Raw genomic sequence first — 26,128 nt, forward strand, 5'->3', positions numbered from 1 at the left:
CTCTGCATGCGCCACTGAGCCTTGTCGCGCTGCTTCTATCTCCATTCGAGCTTGTACGACTCTTACAAACCCCCCTGTCATGTCACAGAAGCAGCACGAACCATTCGGTAGCCAAGTTGAGTAACTCAAAGACGACGGACCATTTAAAAAAAAAAAAAAAAAGGTTTAACGCATGACGTTCGAAACGTACTTGCCGACTTGCTGCTTCGATGACATCACAGTTGCCAAAAGTAGAATGCAAAAGCAATGCAAATATGTGGCATGCCTCTGTACCTGGTTCGTACGTGCGGTGCCTGCCCTGGAAATGATGTAATTCTGTTTAAAACAAAAATAATTAATACGTAGAACAAGCTTCTTTTTTTAGCTGAACATATAACAATGTGTGTCTTTGTTAAAAGAAAACTGCTGTTTTGCATGAAACATGACTCTGAATGAAAAATGTTTAAGAAAACATGATCTATCAAATTGTCTTAACAGTGGAGTTCTAATTAGATTTTTTTGTTAATGTTATTTGTTTAACGTGAAAACATTTACAATTTACTTTTACCTTTTACTACTGGAGTGATGAATATCCTGTTTACAGTAAGAAGCCCATAAAAAAACAAAACAAAAAAAACAAACACCCAGCTAAATGCAGCATTACATTATATATTAAAATATATTAAATGAGCTTCTCAGTGTAAACACCTAGACAACTCACTTGATGAAATCAGGCGAGCTTAAATGTATAAATCACCAAATGAACAGACTCTGACTCGCTCATTAAATCAGAACAGCATACATACCAGACGCATTAACACCATGAAGAATCGTTTTAACTCGGACTCAGGCCACCTGGGGGGAAAAGAAAAGGAGACAGATAAATCGGACTGGTGTGGGATACAGAGATAGGAGCGCTGCAGAAAACTTGAGGCTGCGAATTTCACATAAATGAGCTGCATGTAAAAAATTACAAGCAAGTGATGAGGATTATCTATAGGTGTTGATACAAAGCTAAAGAAATGTGAGAATGCTTGCATGAATATATTTTTGAAGTATATTTGTTCAGCGTTGCCCAATTTTGCACTAATGCAAATCTGGTTATTGAACTACATTCAATATTTCTAAATAGATGTACTGATTCAACCAGTTTATAGACAGCTAACTTCACTCAGCCTGGATTTAGGCGGTCACATGATGGTATGGAAGATTAAATAAAACCTGCATGTAGCTCCTGAAAATATCAGTATGTCATTTCTGTACAAAAGTTCTCTTTACTTGAACCTGAATCCCAAACCTACATACACAGACAGTGTACATGTGTTGAGCCAAGAGCATATTTGCTGCACATTATTATTATTATTATTTCTTTTCTGCAAGTTTTTTTTTTTTTTGCAGTACATGTCTAAGATGATGTTGGCAGATGTTGAAGATTGAATGTAAATGGCAAGCTGTGATGGAATGTAAAGCTTCTGGAAAGAGAGTCAGGCTACAGTAAATAACACTAAATACTGCTTTACTGCTGGTCTAATTTATCAGCTATATGATAGCTACATGTGAAAAAGAAAAAAAAAATACAATCCTACATCATGGCCAGTGATAAAGTCATTAAATGTGTTACTGGGCTTTGCATGAGTAAGGAATGTCTTGCACATGCAAAAGGTTAAGCTGCTAGGATTCCAGGATGATGACACAATGACAGCTGTAATAGTTAAAGGCTGAGTGGATGGATAGATGGATGGATGGATGGATGGATGGATGGATGGATGAATGTTCTCAGTTGTGGAGAGCTTGTGAAAAGAAAGCATGGGGAATTCCTAGAGTTCATTAACAGTTATAATAAGAATCACAGATGTTCGTTTTAAAACGGTCAAAAAAATGGAATTTCTACTAATTGAATCAATGAAACTTTTATGAGCAAGTACAACGCTCCCCTCCCCGATCCCCCTTTTTCAGCATTCAAGCGTGTCTTTTGTACATAATTATCCAGTGTCTGGAAATGACTGATAATGCAAAGCATTCAGAAGACCTGTGACCTGCATGAGAAGATGGCTGCTACAGGAACGTTCCACTTTTAGGAGGACGAGGGGGGGATACACACGGTGGAAGGCAGCCTCGAGTGCCTTGCTTCCACAGTACACCTCCCTAGGGGAATTTTGGTACAAGCTAAAGGCTGGATCCCCTTCCTACCTCCCCTGTTTACTCTTCTGGTTAAAAGCACTCTCTTGATTGTGGCTGGAGGTGCCAAGAATGCAGAAGCACTTGTAACAAATTGTACTTTTTATTTTTCTGAATTTATTTTGAAGTTATATTTACTGCTTTTTTGCTAATAACAAGTATGTACCATATGCAAATGTATGATAAAAAATGTATTCACGAGAAACCTTTTTTCATAAGGCTGAATTTGCCAAAGGTGGTTTTTGCTGCATTTTTTTTTTTTTTTTTTGATGTTCTTAACACTTGGAAATCATTTGGAGATCAAGCCCTTGTGCCATCTAACCGAGCAATAAAATGCACACGTGAGGAGGTTAAACATAAGGAATTCAGAAGTAAAAATGCTGCATTTATTTTCTAGCCCTAATGCTGTACTGGAGGTGAGCATTACCACTGGCAGGTGGAGAGATTGTTGGGCATAACTCTAAACTGATTTTTTTCCCTTTTCTACCTTTCTATTGTGATTTATTTTTTTTATATATATAATGTGAAGATGATTGATGATAAATTAGTGTATAGATTGTTTTGTACAGTTTGGCAGCCCATGGGAAGAAGTGACCACTCAAGCCCACTGTACAGAGCGATGCTACAGGCCCTCTGAAAGCTGTTCCAGATTCGAATCTCTTTCTCTTTCGGCGTCAATTCACCGTCCCAACCTTGACACACACAGTCTCTTTCAGCACTGAAAAAAAAGGGGAAAAAAGAAGAGAAGTGAACTTTTTAAGCTTTTGAATGTTGAAAAGTAGCAACACGTTAACCAAACGATGCACAGTTTAACGTCGGAGACGAACGATTTTTCTTATAAAGAACAAGGAATTTGTTTTTGGGTTTCTTTTTAAAAGCATTTTGTTAAGTGTAAAGTTGTAAAGTGTAATTTACTGTAAATAGGGATATTTTCTGATCCTTTTATAACAGAAATAATATCTTTGGATGTTTACAAAAACTGACCTGCAAACTGAGACACAATTGTATTCCACAACCAACAGCACACACTGAAGTGAGAACAGCTTTCAGAGAGACGGACATCTCCTCGGTACACAACAAACTCGGGCCTTTGGTGTTTGCAGTAAACTATTACTGCTGTAGCAAACCGAGGATAAACTTCAGTATTTTAAAAGATAATTCCCTTGCTGAAAAAGTAACTGTATCTTCTTTGCTTCCTGTGGTTTGAGTGGTGCTTTATAGCGGTTTAATTTCCCTGTAACTGGTTAGTAGGAAATGCTAGAAAATCCTCTTTACACATCAGCACTGGTAATCTGGTTTCTGTCTTTTTTTGGTCCAGTTCCTGTCTGACGGTCACTATGGAAACAAGCCCACTCAAAGCACAGCAGATAAAATTATATGCAACCACTCAAGGGAGCAGGTCACCTGGATCATGGGGTCGGGTTGTGCGCTTGGCATGTGCGTTAAATATGCCAACAAGCAGGCCAAGTTAGGGGTAAAAAGTGTGTGTGGGGGAGGGGTAGAATAGGTGGCTTTAGGGAATGACGAGCAAAAGGCCTTGCTTAAAAACTTCTGTGTGGCTGCAGTGATCACCGAGATCCTTCAGGGTCTGTCATTATTAAGATGCCTCGGTTTCTTTCAATGTTTTTTTTTTTTTTTTTTTAACTGCTGTAACTTTTTTTGTTTTTTGCTTAACAAATGGGAGCATTGTAAAGATGTAAAGAAAGGAGATCCTGCATTACAAAAAGAAATGGCTGTACATACTGTATTAATTAAAAACAGTTAAGCTTGTATTTTGCTTATGCTTTTTTTTTCAAGCAGACCATCAACAAAATACATTTTAACCCATTAATGATGAAGGGGGAGAAAAAAAAAACCTATATATATATATATATATATTAGGTACAATTTCTTAATTCATTTATCATATTAATGTAAATTTTATTATTATCCTTGTTGGTGGACCCTTAATAAAAGCCTCCGGGTGTAATCGTAACATTTTTAAATGAGAAAATTATTTTGAGTGGTTATGAGCCCCAAAAGAGACCGGGTTCAGTGGAGGTACTAACGACATCGATTAGAAGGATAACCGAGGTATGAGTGTGGATGTATGGGTGTGCTTTTAAGTCCAACTTAAGAGGGAATTTTGGGAGATGACTCTTTTGCCAGACTGAGTAACTGGGACCGAGTGCTTGACATTGACATCTGTGTGTGTGTGTGTGTGTGTGTGTATATATGAGGACAGGACAGAGTAATTATACTGTAAAAACAGCAGCACTCTGTTATATCTTAAATCAGTTACTGAGAAAGCGTCTAAGATGCAAGAAATTTTATTTAATATGATATAATAATAGTTCAGGTCTTTTTTCCGGTAATCTTCCACCATGGTAACAATATCACTACTGCAATTACCAAGGAACTGCAGTAAGAGAAGGCAGACATAACGACACTCAGAGATAAAACTGGCACTGTAACATTTTCAGTGAACTTATGTTCGGTTGAACTCGGAACATATCTTGTCATAACAGGGACGATAACAGACTGAATGACTGGTAAAATCCTTAAGCGAACAGTTAAATCAATGACGAGTACAAAAACATGCAAGTTGGACTGGATGAGAGATGGACAGAGAGCGTGGTACAGAACAAAAATGGATTAGTAGTGGTGAAAAGAGACAAATTCATGAAGAAAGAGAAAGGCACAAACTGGCGCAATCCAGTCTAGGCTTCTACGGTTGCCCCCGGATACAGCAAGCGAGGAACGAGAACCGGGAGCTGCAGCAGCCCAGTTTCCATGGAGATGGGTTTCAGCTTAGAGAAAGACCTAGAGAAAAAGAGAAGAAATGAGAGGAGCAGGATGAGAAAGAGATATATAGAGAGAAACACAGAGAGAGAGAGAGAGAGAGATGCAAAAAGACTGGCAGAAATGAGCCTCTGAAAACGAGAAGCACAATGAGGCAGTGAACAATCAATGAAAAGAAGAAGAGGCAGAGAAACACACTGGCACTGAGAAACCTCAAAGCGGCTCAATCTGACTGGTGTGTGGTCGCAGCGTGGGGGAGACCGACTTCACACATGGAGCCCCATGAACGTCCTGTAGACACGGAGACCTTGAGAGGAACCTACACACACACACACATCTCTATCAGATCGACAGAGCGGCGTTCGCTAATCACTGTTTCCTGCAGCCGGCATTGATCCATTAGCACACACACAGAGGGACACACACAGAGGGACACACGCACAGGGACCTGTGCACCTTCATGGTTAATGAGGCAATAAACTGTTGGATCATTGACTGATTAATGAAATGGTTGCCTCAAGCAATTATTTGTGTACATTAGTGTGCTAATGAGCTCGATCAGCCAACACATTCCAAGAGAATTTTAAAAAGCGGTGTACACGCCCAGTACAGACGTTCTGAGTGTGTGAGATTTGATCATGTGAAGCGTTAAATAGACAATTCCCCGAGAATTTCATCAAATACAGAAATCTTTTTATTGGAGGACTTTATTTTCCTCATTGTCCATAGCACTCAAGCTCTTGCGTGGCGATGCACTGACTGTGAATTTTATTATTATCCTTGTTGGTGGAGCCTTTATAAAAGCCTCCGGTGTAATAGTAACATTTTTAAGTCTAGAAGTGTTATTAATTGTAAGATAAACATGCATCCCTAGAGTGGTTCAGATCAACATTTTTTTCCATCAAGTATCTAGTATGAAGTATCAAGTTTATCCCTAAATGAAACCAAAAGTCCAACCATTTCTCAGGTCATTTATCTCCCGTCACTTATCACTCATTCTCTACACCAGACCCTCGACCCTGGAGGTGCAAGGTCATTTCGCTAATCATTACGTCACCATGCCGCCTTGTTTATTATTCAGTCTTTGTTGTTCTAAAGGATTTACCTTGAACAAAGTTCTTAAATTTAACTATAACCAACCAAAATGTTTATTATTAGTTCAGGCTATTGAGGAAGTTTCCATCACGCACTCAGATTTAATCATGGTTTAATTTTAGGGATGTCACAACAAATGAAGCCTCTTTGATAAAACCTTCAGTTGTCATGTTGATGGTCTTGTTTCTTTTGGCTGCTCTAAATATGGACAGCCACAGCAAATCTTCATCAGCCCTTCCTCACACAACCCTCAATTTTTTTATCTAGGCATGGGACCTGGTGTTATAAGTGTCCTCCACAGTAGGGATGGGATGTTGGCTGGGACTGGAACCCAAGCCGTCTTTTAGGTTTTATTTCCTGTAGCTTTTTTCAAAGCAGACATACACCAGAGCTGCTGTCTGTCTGTCTGTCTGTCTGCTGTCTGAAACTTTCTTTGGAGCCCTAAAGATGTACATCTTATCCACGTTAAAACAATTAAATGTCGCAAACGTTCTAAATAAGGTTGAATGTATATGGATGATGATTGCGGTCAAGGCAGCTCTGAAACCACTGCAATCATCCATGTGAACATTTAGTGAGGGAAACGCCTGATCCTTGAAAATCAACAGGTAATTTGTTGCCGATTGCAGAAGAGACGCATCTGTCTGTGGGAACTGTACACGCCAATCATTTACCAACAACACTTTACACATTACAGGAACCCAGCTGGAAGTTATTGCCTGACCTCTCTCCAAGAAATTTCCACATGTTTGGGCCATTAAGGGAGTTCCTGGGAGGCCAGCATTTCAGACATAATGCAGGCAGTTTGATCCAAGCACTAGTGAAACGCTGGGATAAGTGCATTAGCTTAGCAGGGGATTATATAGAGAAATAAAGGGAGTTTTCCCTCTTATAACTGTGTTCTGTTATTCTGCACAATAAGAAGACTCAGCTTGACACGTACAGTAAGCCCCTTGTAACTGCATTCACGGTGAATTTGTTTTTTATTTGCAGTATATAAAATGTTATTTTAATGTCTGTTTGATTATATGGACATTACTCACTGTAAGACTGACTCCAAGACAACTGATGTGCTGAAGGGACTCCATTGTGTTTTTCACCAGCTCTAGACAAAGACACAGTTCTTCATTCAGAACATAAATAGTTCAAGCAAGACTAACTAGATCTGAATGCTCAGTAAGTAGTGTCTTGTGCTAACCTGCAAAGTACTCCACCTGTGTGTCCTCTACCTCAAAGAGCAATTCATCATGGATCTGAGCCACCAGCCTGAACACACAGACACAGAGAAGAAAAAACTTAAACATACACCTCAATTCAACTTAAATGCTGCAGACAGGAAAACTAAGAACCTTATCTGTTAAAGGGAACCTGTGTCTTTATCACAGGCTACTTAATGCACCTTTAGAACAGTTGAATGTGCGAGTAAGGATAAAATAAAAATGTAAAAAATAAGCTGAAAGATCCTTTCAGTCTAAGACAGATATCCAGTAAGTGGGTTGGAACCACTCTCTACAATCTAGATTGCAACCAGAGGTATTATTAGATCAGTGGGCAGAGTGCATTTGTAAGAGAACATCTCTGTGGGTCACGGCTTAGATTTTTAATCCATCTTAATATGGAGTCTGAGGATGGTAAAGAAACGCTAGATGGAGAAAAAAAAAGTCCAATGAAGTGTGAAAGGGAAACACGGGTAAAGAACATAAAGGTGTCCTAATGGAAGTGGAAGATGTAATGGAGAGCTGGACATAAAGATTCAGAGTGAAAAGTAAAAGGACTCATAACACACACAGGCTGGACTGAAAAGTTAACACGCGGGTAAAGCATGTTTTGGAAAATAAATTACAGATTAAATATTAGAGATGGCATTGTAAACAGAGTTAAAAAGGAAGATGAGCAAAAGAGCGAAGATAAATGAGAGCAGATGGACTGATGGAGCGAATGAATGGACCGACATACCTGGCGCTCAGAGTGCTGGAAGAAGCCACAAGTGAACAGATGTGTATCATGGCCATTTTACAGAGATCTGCAGCAGAACCTGATTAACACACAGACACTTGACAAATTGATGGCCACATAATTTTTGTAAGGATTTACCCTTTGTTGAAATTACACTCTCTTTATCCAATTTCTAGATAATATCGACATATTGTACATACGTTTTTTTACACACCACCCTAATCCAAAAAATTTGACACCTAATTTCATGGTCTTTCCGGATTTTTTATTTCTACATTGTACAATACTACAATTTCTACATTGTACAATACTGAAATCATCCAAAATATGCAATAATCTCCTTTGAACAGTTGATATTGAGAGTGTATCTGCTACTTCTGCTCTGTAAATCCTTTATAATGGCTTTAATCTGAGGTGCTGTTTGCTAATCGGTAATTTTTGGTCTGGTGACTCTAAATTAACTTCTCCTCGGCAGCTTTTGGTCCTGCTTACCTGGGATGGTCTTCATGAGAGACAGTTTCATCATGATGCTTGATGGGTTTTACAAATGCACTTGACACAAAACTATTCCAGAACAGCTGACCTTTGTGTTTTGAAATAACAACTGATTGTTGGTGTTGTTGTTACTGAATTACCCAATGCCATGTGTGTTATTTCATAGTTTAGAAGAAAATAAATCAGTGTTGTTCTAGAATATAGAAAATAAAAACAAACTTGTGTTATATACTTCCACCTTTATAAGCATAGACTATTTAGTATTGTTACTAATATTAATAGTCATGGAAACGCCCAGGGTTCAAATTGATTCCATACATTTTACTACGTTGAAAACATGAGTGTAACTATTTAATACTTTTAGATAGTTTTTCTCTCATTTTTGTCTCGTTCTAGCACCTTCACTGTTGAGTGAAACAGTTGAACGTCATTGTAAATGTTGCATGAACAGAGAAGTGTCCATCAAGTGGTTTTACTTGAGAGACAGTTGAGAAGTTTGTTGGGAAGGAGCAAACACCCGACAACCCTTTACATATTTGAAATGACCCACTGTGTTTTATGAGACCGCGCGCACTATGCCACACTACCTTGCACGACAAAGTTGACAGCTTGTCTTTCTGCCTGGTTCCGGATGCTCCAGTCTGTTGAATAGATATGAGGGAGGGAACGGCGCCGGCCCATTATGGACTTTACATAACCTAGGTGCACAAAACATACACACAGTCCAAAACTTTTGTCTCACGCGTTGTCAAATCGAGTAGGACCCATGCATGTGCTGCTGTACCTTTTACTTTACTGTGCATTCCAAACGGATAAAAGGCCTGGCTTTACTGTTAAAGCCTCCTCTAAAATGAGTCAGAGGACTCTGTACTTGGACAAATCTCTTTCCCAGAAGCACAGTGATGTCCTGGGGCTACAGGTCACAATGGCTCACACGTGTGTGTGTGTGTGTGTGTGTGTGTGTGTGTGTGTGTGTGTGTGTGTGTGTGTGTGTGTGAGAGAGAGAGATGGCGACAATAGACAGATGAGCAATAATGACATACATACAGGAATGTGTCTGTTTTAGTGAAAGCTTTGCTGTATTGGCAAGTGTGTGTGTGTGTGTGTGTGTGTGTGTGAGAGAGAGAGAGAGAGAGAGAGAAAATTATCACAAATTAGCTATTGTGATTGCTTGTGAGTATTTTTACATATTTTAAGCACATTAAAAATTTTAATGTTTAACCTCCCACATGATGTATTTTCTAATCAGGATAAGAGCTATAACCTGTCTGTTGTTATTTGTGTTTTCTCCAAGTGCTCTGGAAGGAGTGCATGATGAGCAAATTGAGTTTTAATGACACAAATCATACAACATACAAGTCACACCTTTATTCCCGCAGTATGGTCATTTGAATATAAAAACAAACAGACTGTTAGATTTGGATATTTTAGAATTAGATGGAAATGACAGATACGCTGTAAAAGTATATTGTTTTGACATTGGTGAATACGATGTGTAACGTGATCCAATATGAGTCTTAAATCATTGCAATTAATAAATTATGTCCAGTGTTTACTTCTGTGTAATTCGTAACGCATCAGACATATTTATAAGCAATGGAGAAGGTCACTGGCATGCAGGCAGATCGACATGCCATGTGCCAACATCGCCAGGTGCGCTGGAGTTAATGGAGTCTTCACCATGTCATGACTTCAGATTAAGTTTTAGCAGGACTGATTGCCATCCAAGATCTGGTGGCCATCCCCAGACATTTAACCCTGTGCAACTAAATCATATCTTTATCATTATCTTCTAATGGAGAGGGAGATGATCACAGAAGATGCCAGGGTTTCATAGAAGTCAAACAGATTGCAGACAAACAGATTTTTATCCTTAAGTCTTAATGTCTCTGGAACTGTTCTGGGGGGAAGGAGCGATATTTGTCCAAAATGTATTGGATCAGTTGGTGTTTTGATGATGTTGGAGAGTGCTGTCAAAACCACCAGACAAGAATCTACCACACTGTGTGTGTTCAACTGTGCTGTGATCTGCAGCCTGAAGGTCTAACTTTATAAATTCTAATCATTTTAGTGGGTTAGTCAAGTGTTTTTTGCTTGGTTGACATACAGTATAGGTTAATATATATATAAAGACAGAGAAGGCACCTCTTATTTCTGCCTCAAAAAAACCTCAAAGTTTTGGGTCTCACAGTCTAGTCCTGGCATGACGCACACTAAAAGGCTGAATGCCTGAGGTGTATGCAGTTGATTGTCAGTGGCACAATGTCAGATTACTGATTGTGTCATGATGGAATTTAGCTTCCGGGCTCACAAAATATAAAGGGATTACCCCGGGGCCCTAGTTCAAACGCAGTTACTAGAATTTTGGATTTAGTCATTTTTACCTCTAGCTCAGGGACATTATATTAATAAAGGTAGATTTACATACCATTTTTTTATACCTAGATTTTATTTAATTCTATTTTATGCTTATTGTTTACTTTTATAGTGCCATTCATTGGAAACTACAACAATTCAATTAATAAAATCAATGACACTATGAATTGCTACAATTCATTATACTGTCAGTATATACTGTACTGTTTAGCTCTGCAGGCATGTTCAATTTTTCTGCTTTGTGTGAAATTGTTAAGAATGAAATATAACCAGTCACATGCCAGTGATTGAAGTGTAAAGAACACAGACCATCAATGTATAACAGAGATATAAACAGAGCACTATAAGGTATATAAGCATGTAATGTGAGGATTGAGGATATTGAGCTCTTATTGTTGAGTTTTTATACATTTTAGTGAACATTATCGCAGTGACCTGTGAAATTTTAGTCACAGTGACCTCACACCTGTGGCTTCCCTTAATCCTCCCTCCAATGCCCTGTGCAATACTCATACTTGTATGCAATTATAAAAGTAACAAATGGCACGCACCATATTTGTGACAATGCTGCACGGTGCACTGGATAAAAGCCTGCACCCCTTTGTACTTCTGCAGGAAACTGTCCTGAAAACGACTGGCATCTTCAGCACTCACACCCAGTATACCAGAGAGACGCTCCTTTCCTGGACACAAGGATAAATAAAGACAGATGAGCAATACTATATAAAACGTGGTCCATCACCACTGTTTGATGAGAACGAGAGGACAAAGCGACAAACTTTTTTAGCAAATTTTCAAGAACCATGACTAACCTATAGGATGACTTTTCTCACAAAAGGTCGCAACAAAACAACTAATGGGTAACACCATGGCCCTACTTGGTTCTCAAAGCTGACTGGTCAGAAGGTGTTAATTTTCTGTAAGAGCAGCACTGGCTTTAGTGTTGCACGTCAATTAAATTAATGTTCTATTATGCATTCTAATATTTATTTATTTGTTTCTATAGTAACGGAGTCTCTACCAAAAAAGATTTAACATTAACGAGTCTCCAGTGTCAGCGTTTTCTTAGTCAAACATAAAGCTGTCATCTTTAATTTCTTGAACTTAGTGGCGCGATTGGAGACCTTATGATAAACCAGTGATAGTTCCAGTGGAAACCATACATTCAGGAACTGTCTGTTAAAAAAAAAAAAAAAAAAAAAAAAAAGACATGGAGGTTAGAATTTCAAATCTCATATTTGGACTCATCAGAACAAAGGACAGTTTATGGTTGCACTTTATGGGTTCCCGATGGCTCACCTTTTTCGTTGCAAAAAAACAAACAAACAAAAAAAAAAACGTCAAAACCACAGAGGCTGTTGAATAACTAACTTGCTTCACAGATGTTCCACATAATTAGATACACCTATAAATGCTTAAAAAGTACTAACTCCACTCTGCTTTGCATTGGGCTTCAACACCACCCCATCACTATTTTTATTCCTACAGTATATGAGCAATCAGTTTTATTTATTATGAGACAAATACTGGCATTATACAAGTCACACACTGCAAAAATATGGTGTATGTTTTGTGTGTGTCTCATTTTCCTATTACAGGCCTTAAACACTGTTTATTCTGTATCTGAGACACTAAAGTTAAGTTAAGTCTTTATTAAGTTAAGTCTTTATTCGTCACACATACATTACTGCACAGTGAAATTCTTTATTCTTCGCATATCCCAGCTTCTTGTTAGTAGGCAGACAACACTGCAACAGTTTTAACAGTTTCTAAGAATAGTTACTAGCGCATTTCCTTCTTTACACACATTTTCTCCTCTTATTATATTCCATAGTTGTTCCATAGTCCCTAAGTTTGAATGAGATTTAATTCTCTTTTTTTCCCCAATCACAGGAACACAAGTCGATACTCGCCCAAGATGGGGGAATCCTGCAAATATTGATATTGCACTCTAAGGAGGGGGCGAGAACGAGGATTTTAGTCTTCTTGTGTTGCTATGGCTACACCTACTACTACGGCTAGTACGCCGTGGCAAAATTACAGAGCTATTATTTCTATTCCCGCCTCAGAGTTCAGGGCTTAAAGCAGCTGTACTCTATCACCACATTGTGGCATTTCAGAGGCGCTCCACTGTTGCCCAGCCAACAGGACTACAGACGCAGGATTGGATTTTTAACCCCGAGTGATCTAAAGCTCATTTGCCCATCTGCACTCAGCAATAGCATGGAGAAATTAGATGGGATAAAAGCTTGTGAGATGAGGAAAAGCCTGAGGGAGATGAAGAAAGAAACAAATGTGTGTGGGGGGTGAGGGGGGAGCAGGTGAATCCTGCAATGAATATGCACCATGCCTGAAGGCAATCCCTGTAAGTTGCTCAGAATTATGTGCATTCAAAATTAGTGTATTACCATCCACACTGGTAATCTGATAATTCAATGTAATAAGCCGTTTTCATGATCATCATACTCATTGTATAGATGCAAACAACATACTACACTATATTACACTGGACTACAGATCACATAAAAAATCAACAGCTCTGAAAATAAAGCCATTTATGACTAATCAAACATCTTTCATGTTCACAAAAGAGAAAAGAAGAAATTTTAGTTTACTTATGGCTTGTCCATGTGTCATACATGTAGAAAGACATGTTTACTAAATAATCCATTCATACACTTTTAAGGGACCATATATCAGCTTTGAAATGAATGCAAGTTATTGTCAATGTGTGTGTGTAACACCAGCACCACATTTTATTAGGTGAAGTCACACTGTCCTCTGAGACACCGTTTCACCTGACTTACTCATACAGTACCTCTCCTCTAAATCACCCTTTATCTGAACACCATCTAGTTTAAAAAAAAATGTTTATTTCCCAACCGTGCAAGCGAATTTGTGTGCGCGCGTGTGCATGAGCTCATTACTCCCCCTCCTTTAAATGTGCATGTGCCTTGTATGGCTTCCTTTTAGTACTCTGTTACCATGGTGATAAAGAGATCTGTGAATGACTCTTGTTTTCATGATGACCAGCCTGCTTCCTTGAGGTTCTTATCGTACCTGTTTCGGGGACTTTTGCATACACGTGCTTGGTTCCCACAGGAAGTGCAAAAGGAGGTCAAAATGCTAAAAACTGTTGATATAGACAGCAAGAGGGTCTCAAGTGTTGGGAATGTTTACTAACCTAATCTTAAACAGCAACAGACAACCCAGTTAACAGTTAGTAGTTTATAACTAAAATTTAAATTTGAATTTATTACATTACCATCCACATTCAGTAGTGTTATCCACAACAAGTCTCTCAAACTCGTCAGAGATGGTCTAAATGTATCTTTACATGTAGCATGTTGCATGATTTGAGTTGAGCACACAGATCTGGTCTGAGAATTACTGCCCTGAAATAACATTGCTATCTAGAGTGTGTATACACTCTTCAGTCATAACATTATTCCTGACCACTGGTCTAATATTTAGTAGGTGCCTCCTAAACGGTAATGCACTGGGTGTCCCGACACCTTTCTATCTATCTGTCTGACAGGTCTGAATGTGTCATGTTGGGAGGATGTAAGTCCAGCCTGCTTAATGTCACATGTGGTGTTCCACAGGGATCGGTTCTTGGTCCCATTGTTTTTACCATCTATATGTTACCTCTTGGGTGCATTATCAGGAGACATGGACTGTCTTTTCATTGTTATGCTGACGCACGCAGCTTTATATTAAAACTGCTCCAAGCCCCTCTGAAGCCCTTTCGAAACCTTACTGCATGCCTTGAGGAGATAAAGGCATGGATGAACAATAACTTTCTACAGTTGAACAGCAATAAAACTGAGGCACTTTTGGTTGGAACCCCTCATCAGTTCCTTTCTTCTCCCATATCTCAGTTTACTTTTGATGGTCAGGTTATCACTTTGTCCTCCACAGTCACCAACCTGGGGGTTCAGTTAAAACAACAATGTAAAACATCTGTTTACCATCTACGAAATATCTCCAAATCCCCCCCCCCCCCTTTTAACACTTCCAGATGCAGAGAAACTTGTTCATGCCTTCATATCATCAAGGCCGGATTACTGTAATGGACTGTTTGTTGGGACTCCTGTCAAGGACATTAAAAAATTACAATACATCCAAAATAGTGCCGTCTTCTGCTCAGTTCCACCACAGCTCGAGAATCGCCTTCCTGTTCATTTGAGAGCCACAAAGAGCCTTGACTTTTTTAAAGCTAACTTGAAGACTTTTTTATTCAAGAAAGCTTACAATTGTTGATGTGGTTTTAGTCTAATTGTTTATTTTAATGGTCTATTTTAATGGTGGTTTTATTTTAATTGTTTTAATTGTTGATGTGGTTTTATTTTAATCTAATGTTAGCACTTTGAGATTTAATGAATAAAAAGTGTGTTACAAACAAAATATATTACTATTATTACTATTATTATTATTATTATTATTATTGTTATTATTAATAATAAGGTGGCACAGCACAATACCATTTGGGGGGCAAAATGGGGGATCTACTATTGGTCAGGTGGTCAAAATGCCAAGGCTGATCGGTTTCCCCACATACAACAATACAGAATTACTAAACTACATGCACTGAATGAAGGTCAAAATAAGTATGTTGTGTATCTGCATTAAAACCCAGTAGAGCTCACATTCCACAGCTCTAAGTGAGAATGAGGATCCTCCACTGACTGAGCTGGAAGTGATCATAGGGATTAGCCTCATCTAAGCTGAACGTTCTGAAGCAGCTATAAAGCTTCACAGCTTCAGGAAAAATACACCAGAGTCAGCCCATTAAAACTTTAAATGTTAAGAGCAACATTTTATGCTCAGTGTTGAACATTAGTGTGTGGAGTATGACTGAGGTACAACATTGGACAGTTTTTCTACCATAAAGGCTCTGCATTCTAAATTACGTTTAGACATCTTAGACAGCTAATCCAATAATCAAAAAGTTATGACATATTCAACGGACATTCTGTGCCTAAATGGCTCTGTAGACCACACAATGTATTATTCCTAAATAAATAAATAGATAGTTTTTCTCTCATTTTTGTCTCTCATGATGGGTCTGGAGAATGGCACAAGAGTCTACAGCCAGGAGTCTAGGGAGCGTAATTGGTCACGGTCTCAGATTGAAAGAAATGGCCTTTTCTCTTTCCCTTGCTAATAAACAGCGACATGGGCCAATCGTGGGCAGTTGTGAGCTCATGTATGCAGAGGAGGACAGATAGTGCTTTCCTCTGAGTATGATAAGCTTTGCAGCATGACTAGTAGTTGTCTCAGAGGAAAGGGAAGAAAGAGCTGCCTGGTGGGTGGGAATTGGCAGGTGAAAAAAAAAGAAGAAAAGAAGGAAAAATTAACATTAACATTTAAATATGTAGAGTAATGACAAATATATTTTTATAAACTGTACATCAATTTAAAATAGATATTTAATTAAGATCCCTTACTAATAACAGCCCCTAAACTAATCTAAAAGGTATAAAGCGTTAAAGTGCCATACAGTTAATTAAACACAGTGAGACAGTAATGTATTCCGCATGAACAGCATGCTCTCGTCACATTTACAGCTTCAGGAAGTTGAAATGTTTTAACAGCTCTGCATACACAATCTGTTTCAATGCCATATGTTAGAACCTTTGAACTTCATTTCATGCTAAATGTAATTAGTGTTTATTTTGGTCTGTGTTAGTGATCTATCCAAAGAAAATTAATAATTCTGTGGTTTGTCATTGTGATCCTGTCTGTACTAAAACTATTAGGTGCTAATCTTATTCCCATCATCAGGGGTTCTAGTCTGATCTGATAATGAGCCGACCAGTTTCAGCCTGTTTATCAGGGTACGACACTGAAGACTGTTTAACAGTTACTGAGTTATTTTAGTACCTGCTCCTTTTTTTTTTTCATAAAAAAAAGGTCTTAGGCTTAATAATAGCCGTAGTTTCACATCACTTTCGGTCCGGTCGTGATTCCCCAATGGGATTCCTGGGTATTTCAGTATAAAACAAACACTGCAGGTGTCCGTACATTTCATTTGTATTTCAACCCTGTTCTGAAATCTTATTAAAACCTGCTTTTGTTTTTGTGGTTAAAGAAGCAGTAATGCCCAAAGCCAGACTCCAACTTCCAGTAAAAATCCTTCTCTGGAAACTGGACAGCAAAAGGAGGAATACATTTGAAATGACAAGCACATATGAGTGTTCTGGTCAGGTGTCTGCAAACTTTTGGCAGTGTAGTGAACCGCAGAGGTTTTCCTGTACTTAAACCATGTGACTGAGAGAACGAGTACGTGTGAGATCTCACCAGCTCCATAGACCACAGAATAGACGATGCGTTTAACGTGCTCTCTGTCCTCTGCACTTACTCTGTCCTCACTTACACCTTTCCTGTGTGGGGAGAGAGAGAGAGAGAGAGAGAGAGAGAGAGAGAGAGTTATACAAGTAAGTGAGGGCACATCAATGTTCTGACAGAGAGTCTGTCTTTGACATGGCAAAATCAGCAGCAAGTGGCTAATGTCAGGTCAGCTTTCAGACTGAATTATGTCAGAATCAAAGGGTCACAGTGGGGACACCACAGTTACACACAGAGACGCGCAGACGCACACAGAAGTGCACACAGACAGACACAGACACACGTACACAGTTTTATGTGAAGATTTTTCATCAGCTGAACAAGTTCATTACACACACAGACTGATTGCACCAGGCAGGGGTGAGTCTTAAATGATGTCTGTCTCAGCAATACAAGCCTCCAGATGTTCTCATTAATCTGACAGCTAGAAGAAGCATTTGTGCAATGCATCAGTGTGTGTCTTGACATGAAAGCACCTGTGCAAAATGCATACATTTAAATTGTGAAAGTAATCACATTAATTAGATTCAGTGGTTTACATAATAACTGCAAACTCCATTAAATGGATTATTAAGACCATTACCAGCCACACTTTCACACAGTTCGACTTTAAAATTGTGTTTACATGGGGCCCAGTTAGTTTGTTACAATTTATTACATACACCAAGTATGTTTTTTTAAAGATATATTTGTGTGAATTTTACGAAAGAATACTGTCTGTCAGAAAGCTGATTAATTCAGCAAAACACTGTGTCTGGAACGATCATAATTCTAACACCTATGGACGTTCCATAATATATTAATATAACAATAAAAGAAGATTATAACAGCAATATTTAACAAATAAATATATATAACAGCTGATATGTTGAAAAGTTGTGTCTACAAAAGAAGTGTTTCGACCTACAATAATGCAACTCATAACATGGATAAACTTTTGTTTTTACAACATTTAATTATTAGCAAATTACTGGGGTATAAGAGGAATAAAACCCTTGTGACAATTGCTTCCAAGTGCTTTATTCATTATTTAACAATGGGAGGGGAAAAAAAGACAGAAGAGACCTAAACACAGGGAAACACATTTTGAAAAAGGTAACCAATTAATAAATACTGTGTTTTAATTTAGAAAAAAAACCTACAGTATATGTCAGTATATAAAAAAAAACAAGCAGCCCATGTAGATGCGGCTCATATGTTTCATTTAACATGTTAGATAATAAAGGCTGGGTCAGTGCCACCTTTTGGCCAGAGTGGTTCATAAAAGTCTTGTCCAACTTTGCATCTGTATATGTTAAAAATGGAAGAGATTTGAAATGAAATAAAGTGTGATGTGTTAATCAGTTATTGTGCGAACTTTATTATAAACCATCAGGTGCACTACCTGTGACCTTGGCCGTGTTAGATTTGTTACACTGGTTTCTCATAATAATCATAATCATGTGCCAGAAAGGCAGAGGAGTTGGTGTTGGTGTGTCTAGGGCATCTGCGAGCCCTAGACACATAACCAAAACACTTGTGTTGCCTCCAGTGGGTCGTCATGGCAACAGCACTGACAGTGTGTATAAAGGGATGCTTAGATGTGTTGCTCCGCCGACATCACATGCCCAGGACATGCCCGCGGGGCGACAGAGTCCGTGTGTTTCTTAAAGTTCTTTCTCATGTGCGGATTACTGGCTGGATCTCTGTCTCAGGGTGTGTGTGTGGCATATAAGCTTTTCATGTATCAGGATGTGTGTGTGTGCGTGCAAAAGTGAGTGTGGGTTTGTGAGTGTGTACCCACCACTGAGAGGCGAGCATGTTGAAAACATCTGTTTCAGGGTTCTGGAAGATTCTCAAGAGCTCAGGGTCAGACGACAGATGAGCCAACAGACGCAACTCCACCTGACAGAAATCTACATGCACACGTGTGTGTGTGTGAAAGAGACAGAGAGAGAGAGAGAGAGAGAGAGAGAGCGATTGGGGTTACATTATTCGCTAAGTGATCTGTACCATAACTGAGCATTAGCAGTGTCCAATAACCTTCCCAGGTAGAATAGAAACCCTAGTTATCACTGGTATGATGTGAAACATGACGGGAGGCCTGGAAGTACTGTTATGCAGTGGAAAACACCCACACACACCCTGGTGCAGAGGATTATATCGTAACTATACTGTGCCATGATGCACCACACTGTTTGGGTTAAAACACTCTAAATTAGCACACATACATATGTCTTTGCTAAAGAAAGCAAAAGTAGACTGAAACTGAAGAACAAGTATGGAAGGGGTAATGTTAAACCTCTCTGCGTGTGCATGTGTTGACATAACCTTCTCACATGCACAGTAATCCTCTCAGCAGCCTATCTGTCTGATAAAAGAGAATGTTAGGGGATAAGCTCACACTGCAACACCAAGGGTGTACATTTTGCTGAGGGAAAAAAAATTTTTTTTCTCTCTCTATTTCAAACACGCACACACACACGCGCGCGCACACACTTTGGCTTCTCAAAAATCCCATTTAATGTTAAGAAAAAGAAAAAAAAAAAACACTATTATTTTTTAAGTAGCTGTCCTCTAACAAATGTATGTTTGGCTTAGCCGTCCTTGCGTCTTGTTTGTGTAGCGCTGTGTGGTGAGTGACACAGTGGAGAGACAGATGTACACACACAGACAAAAAGAGCGAGCGAGCATGACCATGAGTGAGTGAGTCACTGATCTAACTGTAACCCTAGTCTAACTGTGCTAACCAGGGTGTCAGTCCCATACTTATTTATAATGTCTGACCTAAATTGCTCATTATAAGATCATCAATACAAGAAAAACAGAAATAGTCATAGTTTCAGAAACATTACTTCCTGATTACTTGAAATGCACTTTTAACTTAAGCTTAAGACTTTCTACAAGTCTCCATATTTAATGAATAAGCCATGTAAGTAACTGCTTCTTTTTTACTTCTTCATATCCAGTAAGTGCTTTATCTTAACTCGGGATTACAGTGAGTCTAGAGTGTATCCCAGTAACGCAGGGAGTGAAATGAGAAAACACTCAGGATGGAACACCATACACACATTCACAACTTGTGGCATCTAGAGGAAATAAATAGAGAAAAAACAAAAAAGAGAAAGTGTACAGATACTACATTCAGACAGGGAGTGTTTAGTGAAGCTAGAGTTCTCCATTTGAAAATCTTACTTAGACATGACTTGAGTAACAGCTTTGGGGATTTAGACTTGACGAGAGCATCATCACCAACAGTTAAAATAACAGATTATATAATGTGTACGCTGGTATCTAAAGTTTGCTGTTTAAGTTGGGCACAGATGTAAAGAGTAAAGAGCATAAAATAAATAAATAAAATAAAAAAATAAAATAAATAAACCTACGTATATACATATACACACATATACATACATATATACACTACCATTCAAAAGTTTGGGGTCACTCTCTAACTCCATGATGGTTCTTGATTTTTAATTCTTTCTACATTGTAAAGGAATGCTGAAGGCGTCCAAAAAATGCATTAATTACCTTTGAACAGTTGATATTGAGATGTTTCTGCTACTTATGCTCTGTAAAGACTTCATAACGCCTCTAATCTGAGGTGCTGTTAATTGGTCATTTTTCAGGCTGATAACTCTAAATGAACTTCTGGTCTGCGGCAGAGGTAGGTTTTGGTCTCGCCCTTCTGGGATGACCTTCATGAGAGCCAGTTTTATTATGGTGCTTGATGGATTTTGCAAATGCACTTGACAATACTGTTCTTGCAAAAACTATTACAGAAAGGCTGACCTCTGTGTCTTAAAATAACAACTAACTGTTGTTTTTCTTGTTGTTACGTAATTACCTAATTCCTTATGTGTTATTTTCTAGTTTTGAAATCCCCAGTATTGTTGTAGAATGTAGAAAATAAATCACTAAACAAAAACAAAGGAATTTGCAAGTGTTCTAAAACTTTTGAACGGTAGTGTACATATACATACGTATATATATATATATACACACACACACACAAATAATATAACAATATATATATTATATAGCATTCAGACCGCCTTACATTTTTCACTCTGTTATATTGCAGCTATTTACTAAAATCATTTCATTTTTCCCCTCATTAATGTACACACAGCACCCCATATTGACAGAAAAACACAGAATTGTTGATATTTTTGCAGATTTATTAAAAAAGAAAAACTGAAATACCACATGGTCCTAAGTGTTCTGACCCTTTGTTTTGACGCTTATATATATTTAACTAAGGTGTTGTCCATTTCTTCTGATCATCACTGAGATGGTTCTACACCTTATTTAAGTCCAGCTGTGTTTGATTATACTGATTGGACTTGATTAGGAAAGCCACACACCTGTCTATATAAGACCTTACAGTTCACAATGCATGTCAGAGCACATGAGAATCATGAGGTCAAAGGAACTGCCTAAAGAGCTCAAAAACAGAATTGTGGCAAGGCACAGATCTGGCCAAGGTTACAAAAAAAAATTCTGCTGCACTTAAGGTTCCTAAGAGCACAGTGGCCTCCATAATCCTTGAATAGAAGACGTTTGGGACAACCAGAACCCTTCCTAGAGCTGGCCATCCGGCCAAACTGAGCTATCGGGGAGACGAGCCTTGGTGAGAGAGGTAAAGAAGAACCCAAAGATCACTTTGGTTAAGCTCCAGAGATGCAGTCGGGAGATGGGAGAAAGTTGTAGAAAGTCAACCATCACTGCAGCCCTCCATCAGTCAGGGCTTTATGGCAGCGTGGCCCGATAGTGCAAGACACATTAAAAACACCCGATGGACTTCAAGATGGTGAGAAATAAGATTCTCTGGTCTCTGGCCCTAATTTTATTTTTTAAATTTAGCTTCAGGGTCCTGTCCCTGGTTGCAATCGAGGGAAAGATAAATGCGGCCAAGTACAGGGATATCCTGGACGCAAACCTTTTCCAGGGTTCTCAGGACTAAAGGTTTACTTTCCAACAAGACAATGACCCTAAGCACACAGCTATAATAACGAAGGAGTGGCTTCACAACAACTCTTTGACTGTTCTTGATTGGTCCAGCCAGAGCCCTGTTGAACCCAACTGAGAATCTCTGGAGAGACCTAAAAATGGCTGTCCACCGATGTTTACCATCCAACCTGACAAACCTGGAGAGGATCTGCAAGGTGGAATGGCAGAGCATCCCAAATCCAAATGTGAAAAACCCTGTTGCATCTTTCCCAAAAAGACTCTGCGCTGTATTAGATTAAAAGGGTGCTTCTACTAAATACTGAGCAAAGGGTCAGAATACTTAGGACCATGTGATAGTTTTTCTTTTTTAATAAATTCTGTGTTTTTCTGTCAATATGGGGTGCTGTGTGTACATTAATAAGGAAAAAAATGAACTTATGTGCTGTTGTTTCGACAACCTTATGCATTACATCATTTATTTCCATCAGGAGTTGTGTTAATTTTTGACAAGGGGAATCAAATCACTTTGCAAAACCTTATTTCTCTAGCACATCCCAAAGATGCTCAATGTGGTGAAGGTCATGTGAAAATCATTCCTCATGCTCATAATTTCATAATTTGAATCCTGGATTATGTGCCATCAGGGAATAAGCTCCATAGATGTGATATCCTGGACATTTAGTACATTCAGGTCATCAGCTGACTTAATTTTATAGCCACATAAGCTACTGAGTGTAACTGAAGCAACCCCAGATCATAAAACAGCTTCCAGGGGCTTGTACAGTAAGCACAATGCGTGATGGGTACATTGCTTCATATGCTTCCCTGACAGGACAAGACAGCCACATATCACTCTGGAATAAGGTTATTCTGGACTCATCAGACCACATGACCTTTTCCCATTTCTCCAAAATCCAGTCTTTACAATCCCTAGCAGACAGAAGACTGATTAGTCTCACTAATAAATGGTTATCTTAAGACCACATTTCACTTCGTCCCAATCCTGTGGGTTGTGAAGCAATCTGACATCCTGTTACAATGTGTCAGTACCAGAAACCACATCAGTCTGTTTAGGATGAAAGACACTGATATAGTTTGTGAAGCGTGCTTTCTGTGATGCCAGTAACACAATAACACTGAGTCTACGAGTGCCTCTTATTGATTAGTTACATTAGCTTTAAAGCTGTAGAGCAACACTAAATACCCCTGCAAATCTCTAACCATAATGCCAGGTCTCGTACTGTCGCCGATTGTTGGACTTAAAAGGAAAACTAAACATTAACATCAAACACTCATGCTATTTTCAAAGTTATTTTTCAGATTTGCCCACATACTGTTGCTTCTCAACTCTTGTGTGTGAGGAAATGTAATCTATACTAAAAGCCTCTATATTAGATGAAAGCATAAGTTAATTCCTGTTAGTGTTTCAAGGCCCTGACAGGACAAGACAGCCACAATCACTCAAAAACAGCAAATGCTTGTTAGTGATGAGATCAGCCATTTTAGATCCCATGCATTTGCCTAAAACTGGATTGTATGTGCGTGAAAAAAAAAGCAAAAAAAAAAAAAAAAACACTATTTCAGTAGCCACTTGTTTAAGTCAATGCTGAAAAGGGAAGGGGATTCACCGAGGCATTCTAATCAAATTATAAGATATTAAAGGTTTGCTGTAAAACCCTCTGCTTCAACATGGACTTTATGGCGGTCAGAAATAGCATCGTATTTATCCGAATAGCAAAAGGAACTCTAAAGACGAATGACCAGGAATCAATCTTTTCTGAAACAGGAGCGAGATAGGTGAGCTTTGAGATCATTAAAAGAGTTAAGGTTAGTTTTCTTTTATGTCCCCCTCCCTCTCAGACACACAGACAAATTGATCTTTGCACAGAGGTTTCAAACATCTTTTAGAGGTATTTGAACAACCAATTCTTAGGAAAAAATCATTTTCACTATAAAAATCGTAAAAACCAGGAGGAAAAGAGAGAAGAAATCATTAGTGAACATTATTATATATTTAGCTGCCCCTCCAGTGTTTTACTCAATGTAGAGACCACAGGCCTGTCCACTGCTTTCTGCTGCCACATAAACCACTGATTCATAGTTCTGTTCATAGCTTTTCTTTTCAGAGAGTTATCAGGTGGTAGATTTTACACTCCATCATGCCTAACTTATGTGCCCTCATTAAAGAGAACAGAGATCAACGTTAGAATTCTGATAATATTAAAGTTTTAGATTAATTGTCAGCACAACAGTGATTATGTATGTGTGTGTGTGTGTGTGTGAGAGTGGGGGTGCAGTGCTGGCAGGGTTTCTTTCAGAAAATAATGATGATACTAATTAATATGTAATCTGAGAAGCTTAACTGCTCAACTTTATCAACAATCTCATTAATTTTAATCATCAACATCTCAATTTCCACGTGGCCGGAGCATACGATTTCCGGAACATGTGAGAATCCTGTTTACTTTCCCGTTATCTTTTTATCTATCCAATTGTCTACGCATGTAACTACTATTATAAGAATGCACACACTTTTGTTTTTCACAAATGTGTGTGTTCTAGGATACAGAAGTATGTTGTGTGATAAAAAAAAAATGTTGCAATGACAAGGACGCCACGATTATCACAGTTCCACAAGTGTCTGATTTCCACTTCCAGTAAAAGTGGCTTCACAGTTGATTGTAGGCCACTACTCTCTTCTGCTGCCACTGACCAAAGTGGCACTATTTCTTTTAATATTACAGCACTTTCTGTTGAAAGGAAAGTTCCACAAAGACCATCCAAAAAAAGTCTGACAGGAACAAGTGAAAGGAAAGGGGCGTTAAAAACGTCTTTATGAAAAGATACGAGCACTTTATAGTTCTGACTGAGTAATCTGATTGGATGACAGGCATTCCACAAGTGCCAATATAGAGCATAGCAGCACTGGGAAGTTTAACTATATGCATAATTCTGCATCACAGGTGTTCTAACAATCATTAATCATTATCGTTGTTCAGCCATGTTAAATGTGATTCCAGACCGCAGTGAGCAAAAATGTTCAGTTTAAAGGGAATTGCGAACGATGTAGGGAACGAGAGAACAACAGGTATTCACTTCATCGAAAAAAAAAGGGAATAAAATATTTCCCATAAATCATTGCGTCATGAGCTGAAAAAGGATTTATATATTTATTATTATTACACAATAATTAAAAAAATTATTTAATCAAGAAATCCTTAGTATTATATGGGCTAGAAATTAGTAAAAAAAAATCTGTACATCAAATTAATCAATTATTATTATTAATCAATAATTTATTTACAAGTTATACACATTTCAATAGTATGTTTTATAATGGTATAATTCTTTTTTTCAATAAATATTTAATATCTAATGTTCATAGGTTGTCAGCAGCGACAGGTATCCGAAGTGCTTATGTTACCATGGTAACGCACGGAGGATGTGAAATCTGTGCTGGTGTGTCTTCGCAGTGTGTTCCAAATGGTGGAGTTTTGTCAAGGGACGATTCCTTAACTGACACTCCCTGAACATGGAGCAGGCTACAAAGCTAACTAGCATCTAACACAAGGCTGAATCCCAAATCTCTCTCTAACCCTGGATCAAGGTCACTAATTGGTGTGTGGAACAAGCGATTGTTCACCCTGGAGAGCTAGCTTTCCATTTAACGCTATTTGGGATTCAACCCCAGAACTCGGAAGTTATGTCTTAAGGCAGTAAGTAAATCTCATAGGTTTCATAGGACCATTCTCCATCTCCATAGTTTATTCTCCTCATCTTTGGGCTACTTTTAAGAATTTAAAACATACTTCCAACCCATTAGTCGCTAACTGTGGGTCACCAACTCGCCAGTCGCGGTTATTTAGTTCCGCCAGTCGTGGAAGGATGTGTGTTGGTGGATCAGAATAACTGGGTAAATGAACAATCAAATCATAATCTCTTGATAAGAAATGGTGTAAAAAAAACAATCTCACTTTATGAC

At 38.5% G+C, this 26,128-nt stretch overlaps 1 protein-coding gene across 1 annotated transcript in view; it reads right to left on the bottom strand.

Annotated features, from left to right (window-relative positions):
* Nucleotides 1-4,498: 4,498 nt before the first annotated feature.
* The window catches only part of poln (polymerase (DNA directed) nu), a 61,922-nt gene continuing 40,292 nt past the window's right edge, over nt 4,499-26,128 (bottom strand). Inside the window, exons 19-27 of the mRNA XM_053495093.1 lie at nt 18,995-19,106; nt 17,164-17,246; nt 11,412-11,543; nt 9,072-9,182; nt 7,990-8,068; nt 7,232-7,299; nt 7,077-7,138; nt 5,137-5,257; nt 4,499-4,959 (exon numbers count right to left, since the gene is read on the bottom strand). Coding sequence (XP_053351068.1) covers nt 5,162-5,257; nt 7,077-7,138; nt 7,232-7,299; nt 7,990-8,068; nt 9,072-9,182; nt 11,412-11,543; nt 17,164-17,246; nt 18,995-19,106 — 743 coding nt within the window. The 3' untranslated portion in view covers nt 4,499-4,959; nt 5,137-5,161. The remainder of the gene's footprint in view (nt 4,960-5,136; nt 5,258-7,076; nt 7,139-7,231; nt 7,300-7,989; nt 8,069-9,071; nt 9,183-11,411; nt 11,544-17,163; nt 17,247-18,994; nt 19,107-26,128) is intronic.

The sequence above is a fragment of the Clarias gariepinus genome, chromosome 1, assembly GCF_024256425.1.
Source record: "Clarias gariepinus isolate MV-2021 ecotype Netherlands chromosome 1, CGAR_prim_01v2, whole genome shotgun sequence".
NCBI lineage: Eukaryota > Metazoa > Chordata > Actinopteri > Siluriformes > Clariidae > Clarias > Clarias gariepinus.